This window comes from Strix aluco, chromosome 4 (genome assembly GCF_031877795.1).
Source record: "Strix aluco isolate bStrAlu1 chromosome 4, bStrAlu1.hap1, whole genome shotgun sequence".
Lineage (NCBI taxonomy): Eukaryota > Metazoa > Chordata > Aves > Strigiformes > Strigidae > Strix > Strix aluco.
Genome location: NC_133934.1, coordinates 2,127,791 through 2,155,749, shown reverse-complemented (window position 1 = coordinate 2,155,749; position 27,959 = coordinate 2,127,791). Strand labels below are relative to the sequence as shown.

At 44.2% G+C, this 27,959-nt stretch overlaps 2 protein-coding genes and 1 long non-coding RNA gene across 7 annotated transcripts in view; all 3 read right to left on the bottom strand.

Moving 5' to 3' along the window:
- Nucleotides 1–1,680, bottom strand: part of ADAM33 (ADAM metallopeptidase domain 33) — a 30,535-nt gene extending 28,855 nt beyond the window's left edge. For all 3 annotated transcript variants that reach the window (XM_074821773.1, XM_074821774.1, XM_074821775.1), the window contains exon 1: nucleotides 1,465–1,680. In XM_074821773.1, coding sequence (XP_074677874.1) covers nucleotides 1,465–1,612 — 148 coding nt within the window. In that variant the 5' untranslated portion in view covers nucleotides 1,613–1,680. The remainder of the gene's footprint in view (nucleotides 1–1,464) is intronic.
- Nucleotides 1,681–2,302: 622 nt separating this feature from the next.
- On the bottom strand, nucleotides 2,303–4,688 carry LOC141922519 (uncharacterized). Its single transcript, XR_012623005.1, has 3 exons — nucleotides 4,189–4,688; nucleotides 2,811–2,958; nucleotides 2,303–2,386 (listed from the first exon to the last, which is right to left on the bottom strand). It is a non-coding gene; the product is annotated as an uncharacterized LOC141922519 (long non-coding RNA).
- Nucleotides 4,689–8,453: 3,765 nt separating this feature from the next.
- Nucleotides 8,454–27,959, bottom strand: part of ALMS1 (ALMS1 centrosome and basal body associated protein) — a 74,756-nt gene continuing 55,250 nt past the window's right edge. For 2 of the 3 annotated variants that reach the window (XM_074821769.1, XM_074821771.1), the window contains 7 exons: nucleotides 24,998–25,112; nucleotides 23,451–23,705; nucleotides 21,451–21,695; nucleotides 20,194–20,377; nucleotides 19,919–19,982; nucleotides 15,516–15,615; nucleotides 8,454–8,937 (listed from right to left, as the gene is read on the bottom strand). In XM_074821769.1, coding sequence (XP_074677870.1) covers nucleotides 8,893–8,937; nucleotides 15,516–15,615; nucleotides 19,919–19,982; nucleotides 20,194–20,377; nucleotides 21,451–21,695; nucleotides 23,451–23,705; nucleotides 24,998–25,112 — 1,008 coding nt within the window. In that variant the 3' untranslated portion in view covers nucleotides 8,454–8,892. The remainder of the gene's footprint in view (nucleotides 8,938–15,515; nucleotides 15,616–19,918; nucleotides 19,983–20,193; nucleotides 20,378–21,450; nucleotides 21,696–23,450; nucleotides 23,706–24,997; nucleotides 25,113–27,959) is intronic. The other variant, XM_074821770.1, reaches the window with a different exon arrangement.

Sequence of the window (27,959 nt, the reverse complement as noted above, 5' to 3'; positions counted from 1 at the left end):
CTCCTCTGAAAGCCTTAGCCAGGCCCTCCAACCCCCCAGCCCTACCTAAGCCTCGTTTTCTGGTGGGGAAACTGAGGCACGGCTGTGATGCGACTTGCATTCAGCCACGCAGGGCGAGCAGCTCCGGTGGGGTTTGCTGCCTTCCCGTTTCACAGAAAGGGGAAAAAACAAAACGATATTTTTTCTTCGCAGAGGGAGAAGGGCAGGGTGAAGGCCGCTGCCTCTCCCGGCTCGCTGCAGAGCCTGTCTTTCTCCCACGCTGTCTGGGGAGAGGATGGGAGGTGAGGGGCAGCCGTTCTGCAGGGATTACAGGGCTGGGCTTTGGGCCACGTTGTAAAAACCTCTTGGTTATTAGATTAAGCTTCTCGCTGTTTTGACTATAACTTTTTCTGGGAATCAGAGACCCTCAGAGCATGAGACAGGGCCTGAAAAATCTAAGTCAAATAAACCCAGTTGTAGTGCAGAGGGGGTTCCCCACCACCCTTCCTTTTTTTTTTTTTTTTTTCCCGGGGAAAACACGCTCATTCCCAGCTGCGTGGGGAACAGCAGCGCTTTGGGATGTTCACATCATTGCGGCCAGGGATGCCCGAGCCCAGCGATGAGCCCCGCGGTGCCCAGGCTCCAGCCGAAGCCGGCAGCTTTCCTGGTCCGCTCCTCCTCTCCTCTTTTAAATCCAAACAGAGGTTTCTGGCTCCCACCACCCTCCCCGTTCCTCTCCCAGCTCCGCCGCTCGCACGGGTCTCTCTTGGAGTTGCTGGAAAACTTATTTGCAGCAGCGAACCCAGCAAAGCTCGAAAGTAAAATAAAATAATAATAAAAATGGTGCTTTGCGTGGAGAAGCATCAGCCCCGGCTTCCTGGTGGGGTTGTGGAAAGAATTAGGGATGGAGAAAAGAGGCTGAACCCAACCTGGCAGCCCCCCTATTCCTCCTATTTGAAAAGTAATAGGAACCTCTGGGGAAAATAACGTACTTCCTCAACAACAGAAAAAAGCCAAGTTTCACCCCAAAACATACCTCGGCAGCACAAGCCGCTGCCTTTCAAGGTGCCACCGCCCGCAGCTGGGATGGGTGCGGGGACCCAAGGGAGGTGCGGGATGGGGAGACGAGGGGTGTCTCTGCCGTTCGGGGGGTGCTGGGGGAGCGGGGGGGTGTGAGGAGCCGAATCCATCCCCTCTCTCGGGAGGGGCGGCTGGTCGCAGCCCTCCCAGCCCAAATAGAGTCAGAGCGCAGAGCCCCGCCGCCCTGACAGCGCTGGGCTTTTGGGGGACACGCTGAGAGGGGGGGATTTGGGGGGCACATCCCCCGCGGGGCGATGGGGCTGAAGGGAGGGAGCGCTGCCCGCAGCCTTCCCCCCTGCTCCGAGCCCAGGGACACCCTCACCCCCCCCTAAATCCCCATCCATGCTCCCCCTGCAAACCCCGGGGTGCCCCCCCGCACCCTGGGGTACCCCCCCCACTCCTTACCTCGCGGTCCAGCAGCATCCCCCCGCCCGGGGAGCAGCAGCAGCAGCAACAACAACAACCACCACCATCCCAAAAAAAAGATGCGGCTCCCCCAAAAAGCAGCCGAGCCCCCGCGGTCGCAGGGTTTGCGGGGGGGCCGCCCGGCCATGCCGGCGCTCCCCGGGGCTGTCACCGTCTCTGCTCGCCGCCGCCCGCCCTCCCTTCCCCTCTTATCCTCTCGGGTCCCCTCCCCTCCGCCCGGCTTCCCCCCCCCAGCCCCATTCACTCGCCCCCCAGCCGGTCCCGCTCGCCCCGGCGGCCGGAGCCCCCGTTCCCAGGCGCCCGGCTGAATCCGGGGCTGGGCGGCGGGAGGGAGGGGGAGGAGGAGGAGGAGGGAAGGGGGGGGGGGGGACGGACGGCATTGTTCGCTTTTATTTATTGCTGTGTTTCTTGGCCCAGCCGGGCCGCTTAATGAAAACCAGACGGGAGAAGAAGGCGGCTCCCAGGCTCCCCCCGCCGGGGCATCCCGCTGCAGCCGGGCCGGCAGCCGCCCACTCCCCCCCCGGGGTCCCCCCCCGCTGCTTCACCCCCTTTGCTCCAGGAGGGTACGACAGGCTGCCTGCACAAGGGAGGGGAGGGGGCAAAAAAAGGCAATGAAATAACCCCCTCCATCCCAGCAGGATGGATGAGCCCAGAGCCACCTCTGCACCCGACACACTCCACAGTTGTCTATTATTATTATTAATAATAATAATAATTTTTTTCTAACAGATGGGTGCCAGCAGCCAGCCCCCTCAAAGCAGGGGGGTGTCACAGCTCAGGGCCCCGCACAGCGAGCGTGGGGAGGGGGTGCCACTCACTTTCCTTCTTCCACACAGGCAGCACCGTCCCTGCTCTGCTTCGACCCTTTCCAGGCCCTTCCTGGGGTCACCCAACTCTCCGCCTAAGGTCAGGGCAAGGATTCACCAATAGTTAGTGAAGCCCTAATAATAATATTGATTAATGCTAATAATGAAAGCTTTTTAAATTATTTTACTCTAAAAATGGGGACAGCCCTACCCGAAGGGCTCTAGGCACCTCTGGACATGCCTGCTCAAGGTGACGTTTTGGGAGAGGAAGGGACAGGGGACTTTTGTGGGGTTTCCCAGCACAAAGGGCAAATGGAAATGGCACAGCCATGGCTGCAGGAGTGTGGTTGGAGCCCTCCTGGCACTCAAACACACACGGAGGTCCTGTTACCCTCAGATGCAAGCAGCAGATGCAAACATCTGGACAGTGTTAACGAGTGTTCCCCATTAGCCCCCTTTAGCCTCAGACACAGCGTTTTTCAGGTGGGTTAATAGCGTTTAGCAACATCTCACTCTCACCACAAGCTCTCCCAAGAATCTTCCACCCTTTCTGGGTCCAGCTCTGCAGAGCACCAGGAAGGACTCGCTGAAGTTGAAGGTGGTCTCCTGCTAAAGCTCACCATGGAGGGGCTGTGCAGGTCCCGCCACTTCCATGAGAGGCCAAACACTGCAAAAAATAAAGTCACTCCTAAAAAGAAAGCTGTGGAAGTGTGGTGAGAAACAGGGCATTGCTGTCCCTTCTTGGATCCAGGCAGCTCGGTGGAAGTTGTGTAGAGCTGCTGTAAATCAGCAGCCTGGCACACAACTGGGCGAGATTTCAGATGCACAACGGGGCTTTCAGCCATCAGGAAACCATCAGCAGCAACGTCCGGAGGGACGAGGCTGCGCAGAGCTGCAGAGAGCCGCGAAAAGTCTTTCCAAGAAAGGGCAGTCGGTGGCCAGGACTGCCGTGGAGGGGTGAGCCAGGGGCTGGGATGGAGTAGTTAGAGGAAACCCAGGGCACGCAAGAGGCTCCAGCCTTCCCCTGGCAGCCCATCAATCCCAGCATAGCTTCACCGTTACTACGTTACGTGACATTTTTCCTCTTTCCTTCACTTTCTCAACCAGCACAAACTACTGAACATAGCACAGTCTTGGGGCTCGGTGAAGGCAGATGTCTGCTTGCCACCAGCCGTGGAGTACATGGCCCACCATGGGGCTGGGGATGGCAACGGCTGGTGGTTATCCAGAGCAGCTTATAAAAGGCTTTTTTGTGCAAAGGAACAGGCGTTCTTCCCCCTGCCTCGATCACTCGATCTCTCTGCTGACAAAAGCCGACAGAGGCTGTGGCACCCGACCATGGACTGCAGCTGGGTCACACAGCCTGGCAGCTGAGCCCAAGACTGGGGATTTCTGCCTAAGCCAAGAGCAGCACGTGTGAAGCAAGGGCGGGGGAACACTCACAACATGGAACTAAAGACAGGGAGAGCCCCTCCATATCTATTTTCAAGGTGCTTCTGTCCTCCCAGGCACTTCAGAGTTGTGAGGGAGACAACCAGCGCATGGAGCAGACAAGCCCAGGAGGTGTGCTCAGGGCACCCACACTTTGGGTCTTCCATCACTGCTTCATCAGCACAAATGCCATCACTCTGAGCCTGCTATGGGTCCTTCTGCAAAGGACAAGGACAGCTGTAACATAGTAAAACAGCTCTATACTGTTCGTAAAAACCCGTGCCCTGATAGACCCCCAAAAAAGGCCTGCTTAGGCCAAATTTCACATCATCTCCTATTAAAATGACTATTCAGTCTGCACACAGTGCCACAGGAACTTAACTCCTCGTTCAGGAGGCCACGGCGTGTACCTGGCACACTACTTCCTCCAGATCCAACTGGCGAGTCGCAGAGTCCAGAGACTTACCCGTCTCCGGAGGAAGGTCAAGGCTGGCTACTCAGCAGATGACTCAACGAGCCTGGGCAGCAGCCAGCAGCGAGCCCCCGGCAGCAGGGTGATTCACGGGAAGTACCGAATCGAACTTGGGTAGGGGAGCCAACACAACTTCGGGGAAAGGAGCTGGAGTCTCTCTTTTACATCATGAAGACAAGTTTGAAGTAGCTTCTGACAAAGCTAGAAAGCGACAGGGCTGCAGCACATGGGTACGTGAATAAAATTAGACTGTATTAAAAAAACCCCACAACCTTCTCCCCTATCAAGACATCACAACTGTCCTCATCACCGTGGAATTTGAGTGCCTTCCAGAAGTGTATTAATCAACGTGGCTTTCATTTGTCATGCAGAGGTCATTCACCCTCCCGCAGGGTCTAATTTGGCCTGGAGGATTCAGTTTATCTGCTGATGTAGGGAGAAAAATATTAATAAAAGTTTGACTTTCAAACCTTGCTTGTGTGAAAGAATCGTGACTTTTCCATTTACAGCAGTTCAGCCAAATTCTTTCCCCAAGCCTATGGGGAGGATGTCCAATGACTTCACGTTACACTTTTAAGCTTTACAGAAGTACAGCCACCCAGCTGGCCAATTAATAAATGCAGCATAAAGGAAGTGATATATTAAAATCTTCTTTACTGGATTAAAGTTTGATCTGGACTAACGAACAGCCAGCCAGGAAGTCATTTCTTCATTAGGGTATTGTTTCAGGAAAAGTGAATTATAAACCAGGATGCTCTCATGGATAAGTGGAAGAGATTAGCTTACCTGTTTTCGCATGGGGCAGATCTGTCTTCAGGCTCCTCCTCTTCATTTGGTTGTGTTCTCCCACAGGCACGACCACTACTGAATCCACCACGACAGCAGCAAAGAGCAAAAGTCCTTCTGGGAAGCGTCCTCCAGGAGTCAACCACCCCAGACCAGGCCATATCTAGACAGATGTACAGTGACACGACTATATTCTGTAGGGAATATCCACTTCCAAGGAAATTGTGCGTTTCAACTATATTTTTACATCATCCCCGCACTTGGTTTCCATGGTGATCTTTCCAGTTGCCAGCAATGAGAGAACATGTCCCAAACGACATCCACTGCCTGACGTGGCAGATCTCTAACTTGAGAATGGTTCTCGGTAGAAAGGACCCCCAAAACATCCGCCAAGAACCAGAGGACTTACCATGTTATTATAAAAGGTCCGTAGGGGTGGAATTTACAGCACAAAAGGTAGAACTAGTGGAAATGGTCATGAAAGAGGAAATGAAAGGTGCTTCTGGAGGCCAAACGAGCCTCTTATTTTAAAATAAGGAACCTTTGAAAGCTTAAGGTGGCTTTTTACACCCCTTTTCTCTGCTGCTTCCTTGCCTCGTCCGCATCCACCACGCTTCCCACCTCACGTTCAGTTTGTAGACGGCACATCTACAGGCAGTCCAAAGCCAAAGCCCAGCCAGTGCATTTACCTGATGATGAACAAGGTACAAATGAACAGTGATCAAAGCTGCTTTCAGTTTCTGGAGACAACAGACAACTGTGCTGGCCTTCCCCAGTTTTTGAGACAGCAGCTACGATAGCTGGCCTTTCGGTGAGACTCAAACAGGCATCTACACAATAATCATTGTGAGGGGCAGGCATGGCAAATGCTGATCAAAGAACGTTTCTGATTAACTAAGAACAAAAGCCTGCTCCTGGAGGGTTAAAAAAAAAAAAATAGTTCTGTCCTCTTTAAACTTCCAAAGATTTGCAGAACTTGCCCTAAAAGTCTCTGTGTAGCAGTGGATTAAGAAGAGATGACTCCACTCTGGAATCAACACAAGACAAGCATAATTTCCTGAGTTTTTGGAAACAAGTTTTGCATGTTGGAACTAATGACTCCAAATGTCAGCAGCTTCCTTCCATCAGAACTATAAACAGTGGAGGCTTTGCCCCAGCACAAGCTTTATCTGACCTGATGACAAGGAATGGTAGTGGAATGGGTGCGAGTCAGCTTCGCTACATCCCTCATGAAGAAATCAAGAGAAGGACGGATGATAACGCTGGTGGAGCACGGGGCTGAGGAGGAGACCTGCCTCCTTTAAACCTGGCCACGCAGAATCTCATTTTCAGAAGTTCTGAGAAGCCTCAGCTCCTCCCGATTTCACCTGGAATTGCAGGTGCTCGCTCCTCTGCGGAGAAAAGTCAAACAATCTGATAGTGTTCCTCTACAAAACCTTCATTCCCCCCCCACCCCCGTGTGTGCAAAGAGAATGTTTGCTTTACAATATCTCAGAAAGCAGAATGTAGACGCTTTGTGCAGCCCGAGACCGGCGTGAAACATCCAAGCACAATCTTCAGATCGCACATTCTGATATATTAAAGCGTGCCCAAAGCAAAAGTGTTTAGCAGAAGCAAATAATTCTCCCTTAGCAAAGGGAAAAAGCTACAGTATTATTACCAAATGAGGAATTACAGCTACTTGTCGCTAAATCTCTCAAGGTGCAACTCTAACAACTCACAGAACGACAGCGACTGTCATTACTTTGGTAGTTAGTGAACATTTTTAAGCGAGGTAAAACAAAAAAACCCAAATTTGCAGCAGCTCTTCCTTTGTTTTGAAAGGTTTTACAGTGTGTAGTTCTCTACTTCGATGAGGACGGGTACTTCCAGTAGTTGAAATGGACCTGCCTCTACCTTGATTTGTTTTGCAATGTGCTTGATTACTGGCCTCTGTGCTTTTTGTTAGGGAGCACCAAACAGGCACACTACGGACATTTAAATAAAAACAACCACGGGCTGTGTTATCTCACTGTAAGAAGACTTCCAAGAATCCCCTGAGGCATCAGCAGGGCCCTTAAACTCTCTTGTTTTTTCATCAGCTGAAAGCTTAAAAGCGGTATTTAAGAAGCTAACTGGCTTTAAATGAGCACTCAGTGAGGCAAGATCTTGTCATGACTCCAACACAACTGAATTTCTTGTGGCAAGGAACAAGCCTATTCATATGTATATCAGAGAATCGCACGAGAAATGTCAGCAGCAGCAAGTTTTAGCACCTTCTGCTTCAGCAACTACAAAGCTGCTTTTTAGCCCCTGAAGAGCGGTTCGAAAGGGAAAGCAGCAACCTGCATCCAAACTGAACCCAAGGACATGACAGTGGAAGGAGCAAATAGGTAAAAAGAGATTTTGAAAAGTGGAAAGCTCTGGAGAGATAAGCCATTCTCTGAGATGATTTATCACAGCCGTGTGATACTGTATTATTTTTAACCTGCACTTTTAAACTTCAGATTTCCAAGACCAGACCAGCTATGCCTTCCAACATACCAGATCGTGGTTTTGTGTTGGTTGGGTTTTTTTGCACACTATTCTGATGAGTACATCCAGGTAAACTACAAATTTTACACCTGGATATATCCTCACATTCTGCAGCAGCTCTGCCAGCTGCTTTAGCAGCATGTGGTACCACCAGCACAGGACACAGTTTGAAAAATGCTGTGTCAAATCTTTGTCTGGTGTAATTCAGTGTAGTTCTACTGACCTTCAAGGGAATCACATTATTTCCCCTTATTTGGAGATTTGATTCATTACACCCCAATGTGAACTCCAAGGGTATCTGGCAGAGCTGGACCGTAGCCGCTGCTGGATGGCTTAGCCAAGGGGTGAAACAGTTTTATGAAATTCTTAGTGAACACAAGAGGTCAAAATCTCCGAGTTGTGCCTCACCGACTGCAGAATTGCATTTACCGTTATAGCTTTTCCTTGAACTAAATTACTATGAACACCTGAAGCACAGAAAATAGGAAACCACTGTTCACACCCACTTAGTTTTCAGATGTCTTTTCCTGTTTGTACATCCTACGAACTCTGCCATGATAAGCAAATGAAACTGAGACTTCAGGCTTCTATCACCAAGAACCACAACCTTTATATTTCATCTTTTGCTAGTTAAGGGCACACCCAAGTATCCTGTCAGAACACAAGCCCCTAATGAAGTGAAGGGGACTCTCGGGGGCAAGGCTTAAAAATTCCCAGCATCATAAAAATTTCTCTGATTAGACTCTCCTGGTTCATACAGAAAGACAGTGAACCAAGCAAAAGGTCAGTGAAGTCACAACTCCTCCACTCTTAGTGCTAGTAACGTCCAGTTTAAACAGTCATTATAGTTACCCTGGAAGTTCTTCAGTTCTGTGTTGAGAAAGAGGTGATCACTGCCTGGTTTCTTTAGATGTTGTCCGTATAGACAGCGAAAATACATGTCATGATTGCTGCAATAGTTACTACAAACTGATCTGATGGTATTTATTTAAGGGGTTTTTGCAGTACAAAACTTCACAAGTTTTCTACATTGAAATAGAAAATTTAAAAAAAATTAAAAATCATTGTTAAAAACAATTTAAAATAAATATATAAAACTGCTATTCCAATCAGGTTGTTATAAATACATTATGAACCAAGTAGTTCCAAACTATGTTTACATTAGAAGTGCATAACACCACTACAAAAACCAGCCTTTTATTTTAAAACCTGACATTCATATCAAATCACTGATTCTTAAATAGGGCAAGATTATATTAGTACAAAAATAACACAACTGAACACCACAAAACGTACACTGCACAAGTATTTACTGTATTATCTTTTTCACATCACAATCTCCTTTACTCCGCAAGTTTGCTAAGCACAATACACCTTCCTTTGAACAGGAGATCTCTATCAGTTCCAAGGAATCTTCCTCCCTAAGACACGGTTGGTGATTTTCTGAAAGATAGAAACAAAGCGAGAGAGATGAGTATTATTCGTCTAAAAATTTAAAAAGCTAAGCATGAGGTTGTTGTTAGTAAGTTTTCTGAACAGAATATCAAAGGGTAATAGAACACTAAGAAAGGGCTATTTGCACCTTTTAGGACAGCTAAAGCAGCCTCGGTTTTTCTCACTCATTAGTATGAAAAACACCAGAATACCCCTGGGCTGGCTGCTGTGGAAATGGTGAGGAACAAGTCTAAAGAGTCAGAATACATCTTGACCTTAGCTGACAGACTGTTTCCTTAAGACATGATGCATATCTCTCCCTTCACCTTCTGAATCCAGACTTCTGGGAGTCATGTGTTCCCCAGATTGCGACACATTTATGAAAGGACACAGGGAAAGTAGACAGTTACAGAGAGGAGTAACAAGCAGAGTGGAAGATACAGAAAGTGTTTTCTACAACAAACAACTGAATAAATCAGGACTCTTCACCACAGTGGGAGGGATGAGCCATGACTGAGGTGGAAGAGAGGAAAGTCTGTACAATCCTAAGCAGCCTGAAGCAGGTGAAAAGGTAACATTATTTGCAGACTATTCCAAAAATAATCTGAGGAGGCATCGTATAAAATAACTGGTAATAGATTTTAAAGAAACAAAACCAAAAAACCCACAGAATACTTTGTGTGAAGAGTCACTGCCTTGTGCAGTTAAACTGTGGAACTCTGCCCTGCGGTGCTGCGAACACCAGACATTTACACCTCACAAAGCAACTGGACAAATTCATGAAAGAAAAAAAAAAAAAAAACCACAAAAACATCAATCCAAAGACAGATTCCAAGCCCCTTGGACACAAATCGCACCAGACTGAGTATCTGTAGGAAGCACTGCTAATGGTGGCTCTGTTAGGGCGTTCTTCCCCAGGCTCCTCCGAGCGTGACCCACTCTTACGGCGATGATCCGGCCAGCGAAACCCTCATCACTCTGCTAGCTCAGCCAGCAGATCGCTGACGTTGTGAAGCGTGGAATACACGTTACGTGGCTTTAGAGGAGTGGAGGATAAAGGAAAAGCTTTGGGTAACTCATATATTACTAACAGCAGTGGGAATGATACAGCCATTACCTGACGAGACCTTCTGCATCACACAGATGAACGCAACACACAGCTCAGCTATTTATACGAACGCAGAGTATGCACTGTGTGTGTACAGACTACATACACATACTATAGTGTATAAACCAGTACAGAATATACTCTGCTTACATACAGACATAGAAAAAACAAAGCTGCTGACATGAATCTCAGTGTGGAATCTGCCCTCAGTACTTCATCAAGCCTCAGTAGGGCTCAAAACGTCTCACACCACAAAACCTCTGATCAGTCTTAACAGCTCGAAGGCCCTTTTGCAACCTAATAAGCAAACCCAGACGGCAATTAGATGTTATCTGGCTTCTTTGCTCCATTTCCAGGAAATGAGTACAAAACAAAAAACTCTAACATGTCGCTGAGAGGAGGGAAAATGTAGCCAAGGGGATGAAAAACAAACATTAAAAAAAAAAAAGATTTACTGTAAAGCAGCAAGTAAAGTGCAATTCAGTTTCACACCTCTCGAAGGATGTGCTTTTTCCTTTGGGGTAGTGACACCTTGTGGCCCCTACCTTGTATAGGCTCCAAGGACATGTCCCATCCATAAACAAAAGAGTGTTTAGTGTTCCTGAATGCTATCTTTATTCTTTTTTAAGGGATAGAAGGAAATAGATAAAGCAATAATTTCGCTATCCCCTTTATGGAGGTTTCTCCCATGCTCCCTATTTATAAAAATGACTACATCTAATGGAGAAGCTTCAGTAACGGAACAAATTTGCATCTGATAAACTCACAAAATTCATTTTCATTTCACTGGGGTTGAAAGAGTTCTGATTTATGCTGCCATCAGATCAGAAATCTGTCTCAACTACACAGTTTCCAAAATTAAAGGGCATGCACCATCCCCTTATCTGATGAATATGATTTTATGCTCTATTTGAAATTAAAAGTACAAAAGCAAAGGCATACTGGGACAGAACATCAGCCCAGCCCCACGTGCATCCTGTGACAAAAATAACTTTGCTGTCTTAATAAAGTATTTAACAATTCGAAAAATTAAGGATGCCTGTACTCTCATTCGCCTTCTAGCACAGGGATTTGGGTAAGTTTCCAGTTATATATGAGCCCATACTGTTTCCTCCCGAGGGTGCCCTCCTCACTCAGTGCTAACAAACCTGTGATTTCATTCCCTCTTCACCTCCCGCTGCATTGCCCCACATTGTCACCGTAGCACATAAACGCCTTAAAACAACACTGCCAGCCCTTAATTTCAGGTGTCCTGTATAAGTATTTTCACTTGTACTTTACAAAAGGTAAGGAAATTTTGTTCATATCAATTCTATTCATATATATATTCACTAATTCGGGGGCTTATTTTGAGCCAAATAAACTCAGTTGCATCTCATCCCTCAACCTGGACACAAAGATCATTATTCTTGGTTCCCTAAGCTAAAGACGAGACACACGCTGCCTCCAGAGAGCAGTATGTCCCACATACTAGCTCACACTGGAAACACACAAGTTTTTTTGTTTGTTTTCTCCTCACAATACATTTCTAAGAAGCTAGTGTTCATTTTTCTTCTGAAGCACTGGCCCATAAATTGCATCAATATGCAGTTATACCTAACACACCTTTAAATTCCGGGGTGAGGATACTTCAGCAAACACTTATCCATGCTTATGTATGTACAGATATGAGTATGTATCACAGAATCCCAGAATCATCCAGGTTGGAAAAGCCCTTGAAGATCCTCCAGCCCAACCATTAACCTCACCCTGACCATTCCCAACTCCACCAGATCCCTCAGCGCTGGGTCAACCCGACTCTTCAACCCCTCCAGGGATGGGGACTCCCCCCCTGCCCTGGGCAGCCCATTCCAACGCCCAACAACCCCTTCTGCAAAGAAATCCTTCCTAAGAGCCAGTCTGACCCTGCCCTGGCGCAGCTTGAGGCCATTCCCTCTTGGCCTGCCGCTGGTTCCTTGGCTCAAGAGACTCATCCCCCCTCTCTGCACCCTCCTTTCAGGCAGTTGCAGAGGGCCATGAGGTCTCCCCTCAGCCTCCTCTTCTCCACACTAAACCCCCCCAGTTCCCTCAGCCGCTCCCCATCACACCTGTGCTCCAGACCCTGCACCAGCTCCGTTGCCCTTCTCTGGACACGCTCGAGTCATTCAATGGCCTTTTTGGAGTGAGGGGCCCAAAACTGAACCCAGGAATCGAGGGGCGGCCTCACCAGTGCCGAGCACAGGGGTAAGATCCCTTCCCTGTCCCTGCTGGCCACGCTAGTGCTGATACAAGCCAGGATGCCATTGGCCTTCTTGGCCACTTGGGCACACTGCTGGCTCATGTTCAGCTGGCTGGCAATCAACACCCCCCAGGTCCCTCTCTGACTGGCAGCTCTGACTGGCAGTGTACATGTTTAATTCATTGCTTCCTTTCCCAAATTTTAATCACCCCTAACCTGTGAGCCCTCAACACCCTGTAGAAATGTCACGCACGCTGCACTGCTAGGCAATCCCATCCTCAGAGCCAGCAGTACTGCTATTAGGGAGGTGTACGCCTAGTTTTACTTTTACATGTCTACTCCTTTGGTATCAGTGACAGAAATAGAAGCAACCAGTGTCCCAGGGCCACATTACATCATGGCTGAGATGTGATAAATTTAGGATATAAGCACACTTCACTCTTAAGACAGAGTGTTCAGCCACAGGTGCTGGGAGAGGAGAATAAGTGCTCAGACTCTCCTTCGCTAAGCCCGCTGGTCTGGCAGTTTAAGACATCCCCATCTGCAGTTTAAAACCTCCCCACCTGCAGTTTCATTAGTGCTTCTCTACCAGGAATTAACATTTGCACCGTGCAAAGTCAGGCAAGAAAACAGGAGCATAAGCCTTGGACACTCCAGAACAGGGTGCCTGAGCATGCACTTTCACCTAGTAAGGTGCACTCTGGAGTGGCTGGGGCATGAGTGTACCTTTTCCCCATCAAGATGATCAGTGCTAGCATCAAAATCCAAAGAGTGAAGGACAAAGGTTTCTTTAGGGACAGGTCATGTCACTAAGCACTGACCTGGGAGTCAGAGGATACGAGTACTATGCCTGGCTCCACCACTGACCCACACAAAAACCTCGAGCAGGACACTCAACTCTCTGCCCCCTGCTCCTTTCCCAAGCTTTGTCTGGATATATGCCAAATGATCGTGGAAGGAACAGTCCCCTCCTAGGTTTGTATAAGGCACAACAAGACTCCCCTAGGCGACTGCAATTAAAACAAGACTCAGAGTACTGATCTGCTGCTCTACGTCGGCAGTTCACAAACTTGCCGCTATGAGAGATACTCAGCCCACAGTCTGGGTACAGTGCTACAAATCATTTAGATGCTACAACCCTAGATTACACACCGTTTTAGTCTAGCTTTTGTACCAGCCGTTTTTCTTCTCCTAATACTCTGTGTCATCTTTGGAGTCATGCCACAAAATCTGCGGTTCTTTTTTTTCACGCACAATCAGATCCGCTTAGAAACTGATGCTCTCAGCAACACATTAACCAAATTCTAAACAAACCATTCAATGTATTTACAGCTATTCTGCATCATCAAGGCAGACAAAAAGATTACAATATTTACTGCAATGAATCATCATCCCTCTTCCAATCAAAACCACACTTATATACAAAACTTTTGATCTGATTCCTTATCTGCTTCCAGATGACTGCGCTACTTCAAGTCAATGACTGACAGCATTCATTAACTCGTAAGACCTTATTGTACCAGCATCTGAAATTCTCAAACTAGTGGAAAAAAAAACCATCCTGAATATACCCTGCAGAAGCATAGCATCAAATTCAAGTAATTCTAGTGGTAAATACCCACAATCAGATTAGGAAGGTATTCTGGATAATACATCGTGTTACAAGCCCTGACTTTTCAAATCCAATTACTGCTGTTCCCAACAAATAACTAGCCCTATTATTCCAACTCTGGTAGGACAACTCAGCCATGAAAAAACTGCAATGCTAAAACTGAAGTGCAACCTTAAGATCCAGAGGAAAAAAAAAAAACCACAGCTTTAATTTTTAATGCGTGTCCTTAAACTACTGAGGCTTATAATGCAGTTTATTGCCTGCTGCCAGAGTTCTCCAGAAGGCTACATTTTATGGTATGGGTTAGTTAAAGAGCAAGAAGGTAAATCAGATTAGAACCTCAGTGTTTATTGCAAACTGTTGTTTCTCAACTTTTAGTTCTTATTAAGTCTTAAGAGAAAGCTTAAGCATATGGATGTCTAAGAGCAGCTCCAAAGTGATACACTGGTCAGTTTTGGAGATGCACTTCTCAGAGGGGACAAATGGGCCTCCTCAGGACATTCACCACATCACTGTGTATAAATTGATACTGCCTGTTATCCAGAAATACTAAATAATCAGATGTGTGCACATGGGAGGGCATATGGACAGAACACTCTCTTTCCTTGTTACTTACAGTGCTCAACCCAGGTGAATCTCTAGCACAGGGTTCTTCAATCTTCCTATCATTAATTAAAGCTGTGCTTTGTGTCTGTCTGTTAAACACATTACACAGCTTGGAGAGCCAGAGGGGAAGAGCATTAGCAGCACTTGTTAGCTGGGACAGAAACAGCTCTCTGCAGGGATCTCATTGCTTCCAGGCAGACTGAGGCAGGATTCAGCAGAGTCCTAGAGTAACCCAGCAAAACGGGCCCCCAGTTTCCTTCTCCTGCTCACCAAAATCCTGGAGTCCTCACCCCACCTTTGCGCTGCTGCTGGTTACGTGGTGAGGCCCCAGCACAGAAACCGTTCTTGAGCTGCTCTAGAAGTGTATGTGGTTCAAAGTTAGTCATACCCACACTTAGGGACACTGGTTTATTCTACAACTTGCCAGACAGAGGAGATTCGAGGCTGATCCAGGCCAGTGTGGTAAGACCACACCATCAGCTGAACAAACACTTAATGATGAAATCCACAGCCCCCAAAGTTAACAAATTACCACCAGGACTGCCAGTACTCCACTGGAGAAAAATTAAGAATGATGACTCCAGGATTTGTTTGCAAAGTTGGCTGTGAATTGGGTAAGCTAAATCCACCTACAGCAAGGGTACACAAGAGCAAAACCGGCAGCCTTCAGGTCAAAGAGCCTGCCCATGGAATATCTTCTTTAAATATGCTCCACAATCCCTCTGTTCTGCCCTCAAGACTGCCCAAGACCTTTTTTGTATGCTTTAATCTGGACCATGATTCCTTGTCTTTTTTCCATACACCACGTGTAGGTACTGGAAGGATTTCAGGTTACGTAGGGGGATTTTTGTGTTCCGTGTTTTGCTAAGCTTGACTGCTTTGACCCTGATTAAATGCTGATATATCCTATCCATCTAGAAGTTGCAAAATAACACCACAGAATTAACATCTAGTAAATATTACTATAATGCTGCAATACTTGTGACCTCAAGAAAAAAAGATTCTAAAATGTTCCAATAAAAATACTTGACCAGAACACCTACCATTTTGTAAAGCTGTGCTTTCAGGCGGTATGAGTTATATTCCATTTTTCTCTTCTCTTCCTCCCGCTTCTTCTGCACCTCTGGCAGCTGCTCATAGATCCTTAAATGTAAATACAAAAAGTCAAAAATAGTGACTTGGAAGGAAGGAACTTACTGATATAAAAACAACATCCTCTGGTTTATCTTCACATTCTGTTAAAGGCTACTGGCCAGCCACAGCATAGAAACATTTATTTGGGGGTTTACTAGTGTCACACAGGGAAAATGCAGAATATATAGCAGTTGTGATACCGGAAATTCCCACAGCCCATAATGCCCTTCTCTTACAAGCAGCACCCTCCTAAAAGGAATATTTATAACACTAAAATGACCAGACAGCTGATGTGATTACCCAGCTGCGAAAGGTAGAGCTTCAGTATCTTCAGTACAGAACAGCCCCATTGCTTTGAGGATATGCTGATGCTGGGCAACATGTTTATCCACCAATAGCAATATTTTTATCACAAGAATAACCTGAGCTAAGCCATTTAGGCATCTTTTCAATATTTTAGTATTTTCAACATTCAACAATGTTGCCCCAGTTTAGGTGAGGGATGCTTTGAGCTGAACAGAAGGTGCTCAGCAGAGTCAGTGCACTATTCCAGTCTGCTTTACGTGCTACCATCTAAAGGAGGAACCCGAGAGCTTGGATGGCAGCGTATGGCTCACACTGCCTTCCCCAAATCTTCCTCTGACATCATAAAGCTTTACTAATTTCATGACAGTGGCTGCCAAGAAATCTGCAGCTTCAAAAACGTTGTGGTTTATGGGAGGTGAAAATTGATGATGTCCAAAAATTTCAGTCCTGTAATATTTCCAGCAAGACAGATCTTACTCTAACTCTTTTCCTAACATGCTGATTTGATAATCAGCAAATAGAAAAAAACACTAAAGCCAACCTGTTACAGATACAATACTGCATTATGCTCCTTTAGAGACTGTTTCATTCTTACATCAGTATATCTTTGCATAATTACTGTTGGCACTTAAAAATATTTGTAAACACATCTATGCCTTCAACTCATATTATCTGAAAGCACTCTGACACACTTCATTTGAACGCTGCAAATCAATACAGCCCACCAGCCAGGAGGGGCACCTTTGACAGTTGCCTCAGTACTAATTCCATCAGGAAAAGAAATAATACTTCAGCCCAGCAAGAGAAGTGAGGGAGGCAAATGTGTATCAGTTTGCAGGCATTTGCTATTTCATCAGCACAAGTTAGGTGTCACTTGCATGTTTTAAAGGACAGAAGGATGAGAAGTTAGCTGGAAAACAAATAGGAAGCTCTACGATAATGCATAACTAAGTAGGCAGAATCACAAAAGCAAGGAATCAAATCCAAATCTCAATTTGGACTGAATTTTCCCTCCTGTCTAATTCACCAGCATCAGCTAGGGAGAGCCAAAAATGTTTGTAGCTTCTACAGTCCCCCACACAAATGTGTTTACCAGTCCATCAGACTTCACAGTGGAGTTGATAAGCAAGCAAATACACATCCAACACCAAAAAAAAAAAAAAGAAAATGAAAAAAAAAAAAAGAAACTGCACTCCTTCCAGTGACCTACCTTCCTGTGGATCCCTATTTTCCTACTCTCTGCAGCTGCTCTTAGGAGGTCATCTTTCCTAAAAATGTCACTACCCAGATTACCGCTACAGAAAAGAGAAAATAAATCACATTTTCACATTTCTTTTACTCCTCCTATGCTTTGCTGGAAGGCAGCAGAGGGTGCTAGGTCTATGCGTGTGTTACTGGATGGAGGGAGGGATACCGCCAAGATTTGGGGCTTTGCTTTACTACCACCTCACCATCCTCTAAATGCTTTTGCCATTCTAGGGCTCCCCTCAACACAAGATCAAGATTTATCCCTGACAAACCATCCCACCATAAAGATGTTTAGAGCAAGAAGTGGGCAATGCAGAATTATAGGTAAATTCATTAAAAATTGTTTTCATTACTTCTAGCTAATTTGCCATGAGAAATTCCATTTATACCCTCACAGAGAAAAAGAAAAAGCTTCTGCACTCATTATAGGTGTGGATTTCGAAAGAATGGTACAGAATAAATTACTTCTCAGCTCCAACTGAGAGCTGGAGTATGACAGCAGCAAGAACAAAAAAAAGTCACCAAGTGTGACTGCCTGAATCAGTCTCCATAGAAATCCTGCTGACTTTGGTTATTACGAAATCAGAGTTTCTGAAAATATACGAGTTCAGATACATCGATCTCACAGTCCAAGTGACCCGAACCTGAATCTTCTACTTCAGGTAAAACATGGGGAGATGTGTTCCTTGGGGAACAGACATATTTCCCATATTTACCACTTCTGTCACCTCTCTAATAACGCCCTAAAAATACTTTAAAATTGAAATAAAACATTATTTTTAGACTCTACCATCATATATAACAACATATATATTGTATATATTCAGTAGACATTTTGTAGAATCACAGCGTAACGGAGGTTGGAAGGCACCTCCTGAGGTCACCTAGACCAACCTCCTGCTCGACGCAGGGATAACTTCAAGGCTAGATCAGGTTGCTCAGGCCTCAGCCTCTCAACCTGTGACTCCCCAAGGAGGCCGGCTCTACCACCTCTGCAGGGCCCTGGTCCACCACTTCACCACCCTCCTCCTGAAGAACTGGCTTCCTCCTCTCCTCTTCGGATTTCTCCTGCCTGTAACACATCGCTGCTGCTTGGCCTGGCACCGTGCACCTCCAAGAAGAGTCTTCCTCTGCCTTCTCTAAACCCTCCTTCTGGCAGGGAAGTGCCACTGCCAGATCCTCACCTTCAGCCTCCTCCTCCTCCTTCCCAGGCCAAACAACCTTCAGCCTCCTCCTCCTCCTTCCCAGGCCAAACAACCTTCAGCCTCCTCCTCCTCCTCCCCAGGCCAAACCAACCCAGGCTCCACAGCTTCTCCTCATCCACCATGGGCTCCAGTCCCCTGAGTGTCTTGGTGGCCTCCACCAGCCTCAGGCCACTTTGTTGACAGCCCAGAACAGGAGACAGGATCCAGCTGTGGTCCCATGAGTGCTCAGCAGAGGGAATATCCACTTCCCTCCACCTGCATGACATGCAGCGTGCAGCTGGCCTTCATCCCTGCCAGAGCGTACTGCCAATTCGTGTTCGATCTGCTGCCCAGCAGCTCCCGGGCCCCCAAGGCCCTTTCCAGAAGGGCCACTCCACAGGCAGTCTGTCCTCAGACACTGCCACCGGGGTGTCCTTGGAGGGGGTTTCTGTCCCATGGAGACACTTGGTATTTGTCATTGCTGAACTTCATGAGATTCCTCTTCACCCTTTCCTCCAGCCTCCAGAGATCTCTAGAAACTGTAGACCTACTCTCCAGCACCCTGACTGGTCCTCCCAGTTCAGTGTCACCTGCAAACCTGTTGAGGTGTGCTCCATCCCATTGCCGCTAGCGAGGAAGATGCTGTGAAACAGTCCTGGCCCATGGTATTGTCCCTTTCACACAGCACAAACCCTTCCCTGCACATTGCCTGCACATTTCAAGACTTCAACGCCACAAAGCACTTGCATATATGCTGAAATCCCAACTACTTAAAATATCCCTTGCCTCAAGGTACATTCGACCTTTGTTTTGTTTTGACTCTAAAAAATTTACAGTATCATTGTATTTTTATGTAACTTTACAACTTAACAGAGATGACTTCATAAGTCCCCAATTTACTTTTAAGTATTTATGCTGTTTCTCAACTGGTACTCTTCCAAACCACCTCCTCTTGACCCCACTACTGTTTCAGAATCTAGCTGCAATACGCTCAATTTTTTATTATACCTTCACATGCTCTCTCTGTAGTATAGATACTCCAAATATTTAATACATTGTTAGTGCACTGTGCATTTTATAATGAATTGAGTCAAAAATAAGGCAAAAAAAAAAATCTATCGTAAGGTGGTTTTCTTCAAGGGTAAAAGCCTCTGTATTCCTTTGTGAGTAATTATTTCTTACATCAAGTTACTTTCATTTGGTGAAATGAAACCTCACTTCTTGCACCAATTACCTAGTTTGTTAATGTTTAAAATTATACAGACACTCTAGTGGCCCACACCCTACATTTCTTCTCCTTTCAGGCTCCAGTACTTGCAGAGTTTGCTGTAGTGCCTGGATGGCAGACACTACAGCAGAATACTCAGGTTTACTTACAGAAATCATTTGTCCAAAATGATCTTGTTTCTCAGATTTTCCAAATAGGTGCTTTGTCCCTCTGATAAGGTGCCTACATCTTGCACTGAAAAAGCTGAGTTATCCCCAACACTCAATTCTCTGACCGCAGACACCATTCATCCATCTTTTCTACCCAGGTCACTTATCCTCCTGAAACAAAATTTTCTCAACCTTACCGTTTAGATCTTTGAACCATTTCACTCTTTGGAATTGTTCTTCTCTTTTCGCTAATCAGAAAACCTAAATGGAAAATTTTTGAGATAAGAATGAACAAGTCTACTTCTCACAAAGAATACTACTGCAACAATGTGACTCCTTTATAAATTATGGATTCTTATAGACAATAATGTTAAGTAATTGTAATACTTTATTAAAAATACACACACCCTTAAGGATAATGTGGAAATTCACTAGTTTCTATAGAATGTACAAAGCAGAACCATGAAGGTACCTCTGTCAGACAGCATGTGACTTGCACTCCTGTAGCCCTTTCTTTTCTCTGGAGGATTAAATAGCTCTTCTCGTTCAGACTGCAGCACACTCTGTATCCTCCTCTCCTCCATTACAAGCTTCAGATGCTTCACACGCTCTCCAGAACGGGAGATGAAATCGGGGCGATGCACTGCAAGAGCCTCCTAAGACGGGATGACACAAAACAAAGTCTAAAGTGGCCAGACTGTCTCCCTACAACTGGAAGGGAATAAACAAAATATCTTAACACCATTAGCAAAGCATGGGAAAAAAAATCCCAAAGTAGTATTTGTTATAAAGTACAAAATCTTGCATCCTTAATGCTGGGTAGATCCTCAGAGAACGTGTTAAACAAACTGTTTGTCAGCAACCAGAAAACTAACTGGGCAGAAAGAAAAAAAAAATTGCTAAAATGATTAGGAAAAGGGACATAAACCTCTTCTCAAAAAAGCACAGCAAAAAGTTAAAGTTGAGCCCATAGGACAGAAGATTCTATAAATTACAATCTCCCTTGTTATAAACTAGTGGGCACATCAACATTAGGAATTTGTTTTGGTTAAGAAGTGGAATTTTGGAAGCCATCTCCATTTGCCACACTCCCACTTCCATCATGGGGCAGTCTCTGAGTGCACAAACAGATGCAACTGAACTTAGATAAACTTCAGACCTTAGTTAGCACTTCCCAATTTACATTTCATTTGCGTGGATGATCTCTTTCAAAAATATTTCTGTACAGTGTATCTGGTATTTTTCCACTGGTATTTAGAGTAATCACTCCTGATCTGAAGTGTTCACCGTAATGCACGTGTGTGTTTGTACACACACACAGAGTTTGCACTGTATGAATTAAAGCCCATTTTAATCATGTACTATATATATCACACAGTATTATTTCTGCATGGAAGCAAGTATGACTTGATATTATGTCAGTTGCATTCCCTCTAGTTCCTGAAGCCAAATGATTTAAGCCCTAAAATATTAGATCAATTCAAATAGACAAGTATATTGTGGAAAGCCAGATTACCTTAAGCAAAAAGGATGCATTTGTTGTTTTTACTGGATTTTTTTGACTTTTCTTTTTTTAAGCGGGAACAGTTTGTAACACGTTGACTTCCAATGATTATAAAGGTGAAATAATAAAAAAATAAAAGGAACGAAAAGCGTTTCCAAAAGATTCAGCATAACTGCTGCAACCCTACCGAGATCTCAGCAGCCTTATAGCGAGGTGTGGCTTTACCTGTAGCGTCAGCTTCACGAATGGCTGCAAGGACCTGTGCTCAGCATCTCTTTCCGGAACTGCTGGCCGAATCATGTTGCCATGCTGCTGCTCTTGCCAGTTCTTCTCCCGGAGAGGTTCTCTCCAAGGCTTTGTGCTGGTCAATGGTTCAAACCAAGATGGTCCAGGACCAGAAAAGAAATTGGAATGGTTTTCTTTCCTAGATTCAGATTTCAAGTCTTCTGCTTGGACGAACCATGAAATCCCTGTTAAAAGGCCACAGAAGAGAATCAAGATTTGTACACAATATATGTGCCTGTTTTCCATCCCCATCTACGACCGTTTATGCCTGTGCTGGTTTTGGCTGGGATAGAGTTAATTTTCTTCACAGTAGCCAGTATGGGCTGTGTCTTGGATTTGTGCTGAAAACAGTGTGGATAACACAGGGATGTTTTTGTTATTGCTGAGCAGGGCTTACACAGAGTCAAGGCCTTGTCTGCCTCTCACCCCGCCAGCGAGCAGGTCGGGGGGCACAAGAAGTCAGGAAGGGACACAGCCGGGACAGCTGACCCCAACTGACCCCAGGGATGTCCCACACCATATGGCATCATGCTCAGCCCATAAATCTGGGGGAAGAAGGAGGAAGGGGGGGGGACATTCAGAGTGGTGGCGTTTGTCTTCCCAAGTCACCGTTACGTGTGATGGAGCCCAGCTTTCCTGGAGATGGCTGAACCCTGCCTGCCCATGGGAAGGGGTGAAGGAATTCCTTGTTCTGCTTTGCTTGTGTGCGCCGCTTTTGCTTTCCCTATTAAACTGTTTTTTTCTCAACCCACGAGTTTTCTCACTTTTACCCTTCCGATTCTCTCCTCATCCCACCAACAGGGGAGTGAGCGAGCGACTGGGTAGGGCTGAGCTGCCGGCTGGGCTTAAACCCCAACAATGCCCAAGGTCTTAGCTAAATCCAATCAGTGGCTTAACACTGCAATAAATACTCACTTCAGTTTAATAACAGTGGGACTCTGTAGCAGACACCTTTGGCAGTTTCAAAAGAATTTCTCTGCCAAGTGTCAGAAAACCAGCAAGTCTTTATCAAACAACACTTTTGAAAAAGCACAAAATAGCTTAGTTTGCAAGTTTCTCTCTATAGACAGAATAGTTATTTATCAGCAATTACATCTCTTCAAGGAGCCTCTCTGCTGTCCTAAGCCCTATGACATTTTATATATATTTTTGAAGATCAAATGCTTTACATCTTCTAAATGTTAAATATGTATACAAGAATTAGATTACTCACAGTTTACATACATAATGGGATTTGAATACATCAGCTAGTACTCTGAGTAGATATTCTAAAATTTCTAAATTAAACCAGTATGAGAGAGTATGATTTGTCCCTACAACAACAGCAATGATGACTAAGGAAAATATTTTTAAACATTTAATCATGACATTGTGAAGACTGACAGGAAATTTAAAAGAAAAAGAAAAAAGTGAGGAGGCTACACCATCGGCCCAAAAATGCAACTCTAGCTAAAAGAGGGAGACGAGTCTAGTTCTTCAGGTACCACAATCTTCCCTCAAGTACTCCTGAAAAAATACTTGTTCTTTGAAGCCTCAGTACATGAAACAGTAAGTACAACTTACAGCGACCAGTTACCCAGAGTTTAACAGAACCTTTTATACCTTGAAAATCAAAATTTAGTATCTACATGATTCCCATCTCATTCATCTTTCCTTCCGTTATTCATTGCTTCTCACCTACTACCGTTACTGGCTAGGTTGTTTCTAACAGCTTGACTGAAAATGCCATCACAATAGAGCACTAGAGAGTTCACTTGACTTAAGTGTTTCTGTTTAAAATTCACTGATTAAAAACAGAATAAGAACTGACTGTACTAGTGACAGACTGTACTACTGACAGACTACTCTGTGTCCTAGCTAATCCTCTTCACATATTTTGCTGGTTGCTGTTGAGATGTACAGCTTTTCTGGTCTGCAGCGAAAGTGTATTTTGGACTGACCTTGTGGTAAATGCAGCCTGCTCTTTTTAGTCCTTTTCTCCACAAAAAAATTGCCTGGCTGTCCCTTCTGCTTATCCTTGCTTCCTGCTGCCTGATGATCTGTGACCACACCATCTGACTCTCCAAAAATACCATCAACACAATGCCAGGGTTCCTGTGGCCGTTGATTTGGCTGGCTAGACCTTGGGGTAGGAAAAGTCACACCAACATCTCGAGTGTTTTTCTTAGTTGCACTGTTCACAATCTCCAAGTCTCCTGTAGTTGAAAATGAAGCAGAACATCTTATTCCAGAGAAGCTGGAAGGACTTCCGACATCAGCACGCGTGACATGCATAGTTCAGGGGATGACCCTTAATTTTTAGTTGGATCACTTTCTTTACCCCACTTTCAAAAGGCAAAATCTTTTCTATTCCCACTTCCAATTCAAAGAGAGTTTAGAGTGACTCAGGATTGTTACTATATGATAATCTGAGTAAAATTAAAGTGGTGTAAAGTGCCCCGAGCAAAGCAAGCATGTATATATGTGTGTGTATATATATATACACACACACACACACATGTATATATACACACACATATATGGGGGGCAGGAATTAAACCTGAACCATGCCCCTGGCTGGGGACCTGAGTTGACTCTCAGAAGAACCAACTTCAAATCCACTGCTGAAAGACCCAATGGCAGCTCAACACACAGCTTTACATTTTGGACAATGGAACTGCAGGTTTTCATGGACCTATTAGTTTATCCAGTGCGTCCCATCTGAAACTATGTTTTAGCTATAGAAGATTGGTTTGCTCACAGCACTACAAATGTTTAACAGAAACGCCAGCACAAATATTTAACAGAAACATATAAGGTGGAAGGTGTCAACTAACATTCAAAAAGTCATAATGTGATCTTGAAAACAAGCCATGAAAATACTTTTCTGATTCAACCCACTTGCACGTGAAACAGAAAAAAGCAGTAATAAACAAATAATTGATGTCTGATGAATAAAACAAAGCTGTTATTCAATCTGATGACTGGAAATTAGCATGTAAATGAAAACCATGAAAAAACTGATAATTGCCACCAGAAAAACCCAAATGCAGAATTGCATCAGTCCAGGATCAGCTTCTGTTTTAAATAGAATATAACATCCAAAATATTACCAAGAAGAATATGAAACACTGCAGTTGCCTTCTGAAGTAAAGGATGCCTACAAAATACATTCTGTGAGTAGCAGATATCTTGCAGAAAAAACAACGTATAAAAAAATACAGTTACTCCACCTTTGCTGTTGAAAGGGATCAGAAGCTTAGGAGGTTAATAAACTTCTAAGTAAGTGACAAAACTGGCTATTAAAAGCAGACCAAGAAAGGAAATGAAATGGCTCATTTTACTTAGAACATGACATCTCTCTCTAAAAGCATTCAAAGTGAATTTGAAGAATGCTGCTTGTACATACCCATCACCAGAAACATGCAACAGGCTTTGGAGAGTGTTTTCCAGAGATGAAAGGCAGAAGCAAATACAGAAAAGAGAAGCCTGGGATTCAACAACTCACCTGCTTGGATACCTTTGTTTAGCATCCGAGTCCGTCGCTTGTTACTAAGAGCAGAGCTTGGCCCCCAAGAACTGCTGCTTGTAGAAGCTGAATCCAATGAAAGGGAGACTGCACTCTAGAAAAAACAAACATGCACAAAAAGAGAAATTCCTGAAATACTAACCAAAATGATCAGAAAGTGGGTTTTAAACAGCAAAAAAGCTATAGCCATCACTCTTTACTTGTTGTACGTTCATTCTGTTATTTAGATGTTTATCACAGGCTGATTGGTGTCTTTTATTGCTGTGTCACACAACAGCCAGCCTTGACTTTATCCTCATGCACTTTCAGCATCCTGTTAGAGTAAGAAAAGTGCACTATTTCTGTAAGGCAAGAGCTTGCCTGTGATCAGATTCTGTACAGTGCTGAGCATCCTCCAACTCATTTGTTCAAAGTTCATGGGACAATGTGGCCTGTCAAGACAGACTTACAAAAAACCTTTGCTGTGGCAAGATCATTTGTTGGCTGGACTTCCATGAGAAGCTGCAAACTACTTTGGAAAGAAGGAGAATAACCTCTAAACTGAATCCTATATTCCTACCCTCTCAAACAAAAAGCCTTTAAAGGTTGCTGGTTTGCTGGAGGGACAAATTGCCTTGAAAGATGAACATGTTGATTTGTAAATTCACAATGAGCTCCAATTCTGTACCATTGGCATGAAAGAGCAAAGGCCTTTCAAAACATGGGAAGTTGTCTCACCCTGTGACCCTCATTACACAAAGTTCTCCAGGTGAAGAAAATTAAACTCAATAAAAACAAGAAATAGAAGACAGGTGGTAAGAGCATGACTTAGGCAAAACACCAGTTTCACATCTTCACCATTCACACAAACAGAAGTGCCAGCTGCGGGGATGTAAGCAGCACAACTCTGTAATAATAAATTAATTTCAATTTTATGACATGTTATAACTTTACAGCCATTTAGAAAGGAATATACTCTGTAAGTGTAATGTATCTAGTCCACAAGCTTTCTGGTTATATAAAATACAGAGAAGGTTAGTGCTTTATTAACAGCAATTAACTGACAGTGCTTCCCCAGGCTTCAAATCCAACAGTGCAGCACAGACCGATCTCTGCAACTCCGCTGAATTTAATTTTTAATTATGAAACAGATTTCTTTTTTCCTTGATCATAGCAATTAGTATCCTATTAGTAACTCATAACGCTAGCCATGATGGAAATGAGCAGAGGTTTTTTTATTACCTTTTTATTGAACCTCTGCTATCACCACTTCAATGCTAAACATAATTTCATTTCAACATTAAAAGGAGGCAATTTCTACTCTCACGCATACTGGCAAGAACTGGTTTTTTAGTTTTATAAAACTATTACAGCTCTAGCAGAGTGCACTAGACAGATGTTGTAGATATGTATCTTCTTTCAGAGAACAGAGGCAAATTCGAGTATGTGCTCAGCAAAAGGGAGTATAAAGGAAGGAAAAAAACCCCAAGATAACCCATTTACATGCACATGCATATCAGCCCGCAGAAATAAATATAAGCAGCCATTCAATACTGAATATTGACATGCACATTCCTATTTGGACTAGAATATTCAGTGCAGTGCTTTCAAAGCCCTTCAGCAGCTGAATAGCACAACCTTTAGCTTTGTACCTGCTACCAGATGGCAGCTTGAAGAGTGCTTTAGAAATAACAGAAACTGGAATAGATAAAAAACCTTCTGGGGTGGGTTCAGCAGCTATAAATAAAAAAAGCTGTAACCAAGTTTTCTGGAAGCAGAGCTGACAATAGGCTGTCATAAAAAAAACGAGCTACAAAATGCAGCACTTGCCTGAAAGATTCATACAGTAGTCTCTCTAGGAGTAGGGCTCCTGCTATAAATAAATATCTGTCTCTGAACCACAGATATTTGCAACTAAAAAAAAATAAAGCTTGATTTTTGCTCAGCCAAGCATCACAGAAATTACCAAAATTTTGATTTTAAACTAAGTTCGCCATTTTGTCATCAATTTTCTCTCACTCCTTATTTAAGGTGGGTCATGTGTCTGTCTATATGTATTTTTAAAAAGAACACTACATCAGCAAATAGAAGATACTACTTTCTAAAGCCACATGGCTTCAATGCAACATCAAGCACTGGGAACAGTGAGCCTTTATTCTCAGATAAGTACTACTGCAATCAGTTATTTCACAGGTGATTTTAACAGGCAAAAGATTAGACGTTGGTTTTAAGGTCCAAATAGCCATGGAATAAAATCATCTCCTAAATACCACAACCCTGCGAGAAACGTTGGATCCTAATTTCATTGTTAGATGGTCAGTGTTCTGGTTAATGGTCCTAATGTTGCAATGTTTATGACCACTTTATTTTACCTTTAAATAAATATTACAAATAAAAATATAAATAACAATATTTTTTAAACCATTCTTAGTCTTGAAAAAGACTGTTTCTCCCCCAGACATGCATTCATTAGCTTACTTGACACATAGAACGAGTTTGAGTTGTTTCTATAAAAAAACCCTAACTCGTTTCAATGAAATCTATTAGTAATGATGACAATACCACTTTCTTCTGGTAGTACAAAAAAAAGAAAGATATTTCTCACTTGTTCCTGTACTTTTCAGCAGTAATGTATATTACAGAACACCAAAAGTCTGTAATTTCTTACTATAATCACCAAATCAATGCCAAGGCTCCCTTTTGGGAAATTGATTTGAATTTCTCCTCCAAAGGGCAACGGACATATTCAACTAAAATGATGGGAAAGATTTTTCTCCACTTTAAAACAGCTTTACTCCAGACTTTTCACCTAGAATCCTTAGGGTCAAGAATTGGTCTTTTAATACACCTAAACTGTCAAATAGAAAAACTGAAGAAGCTTACAACCAACACTCATCAAGACAAAGTAATTCCAACATTTGAGATAGAGAAACAGTAATAAAATTCAAATAATAATTCCCCT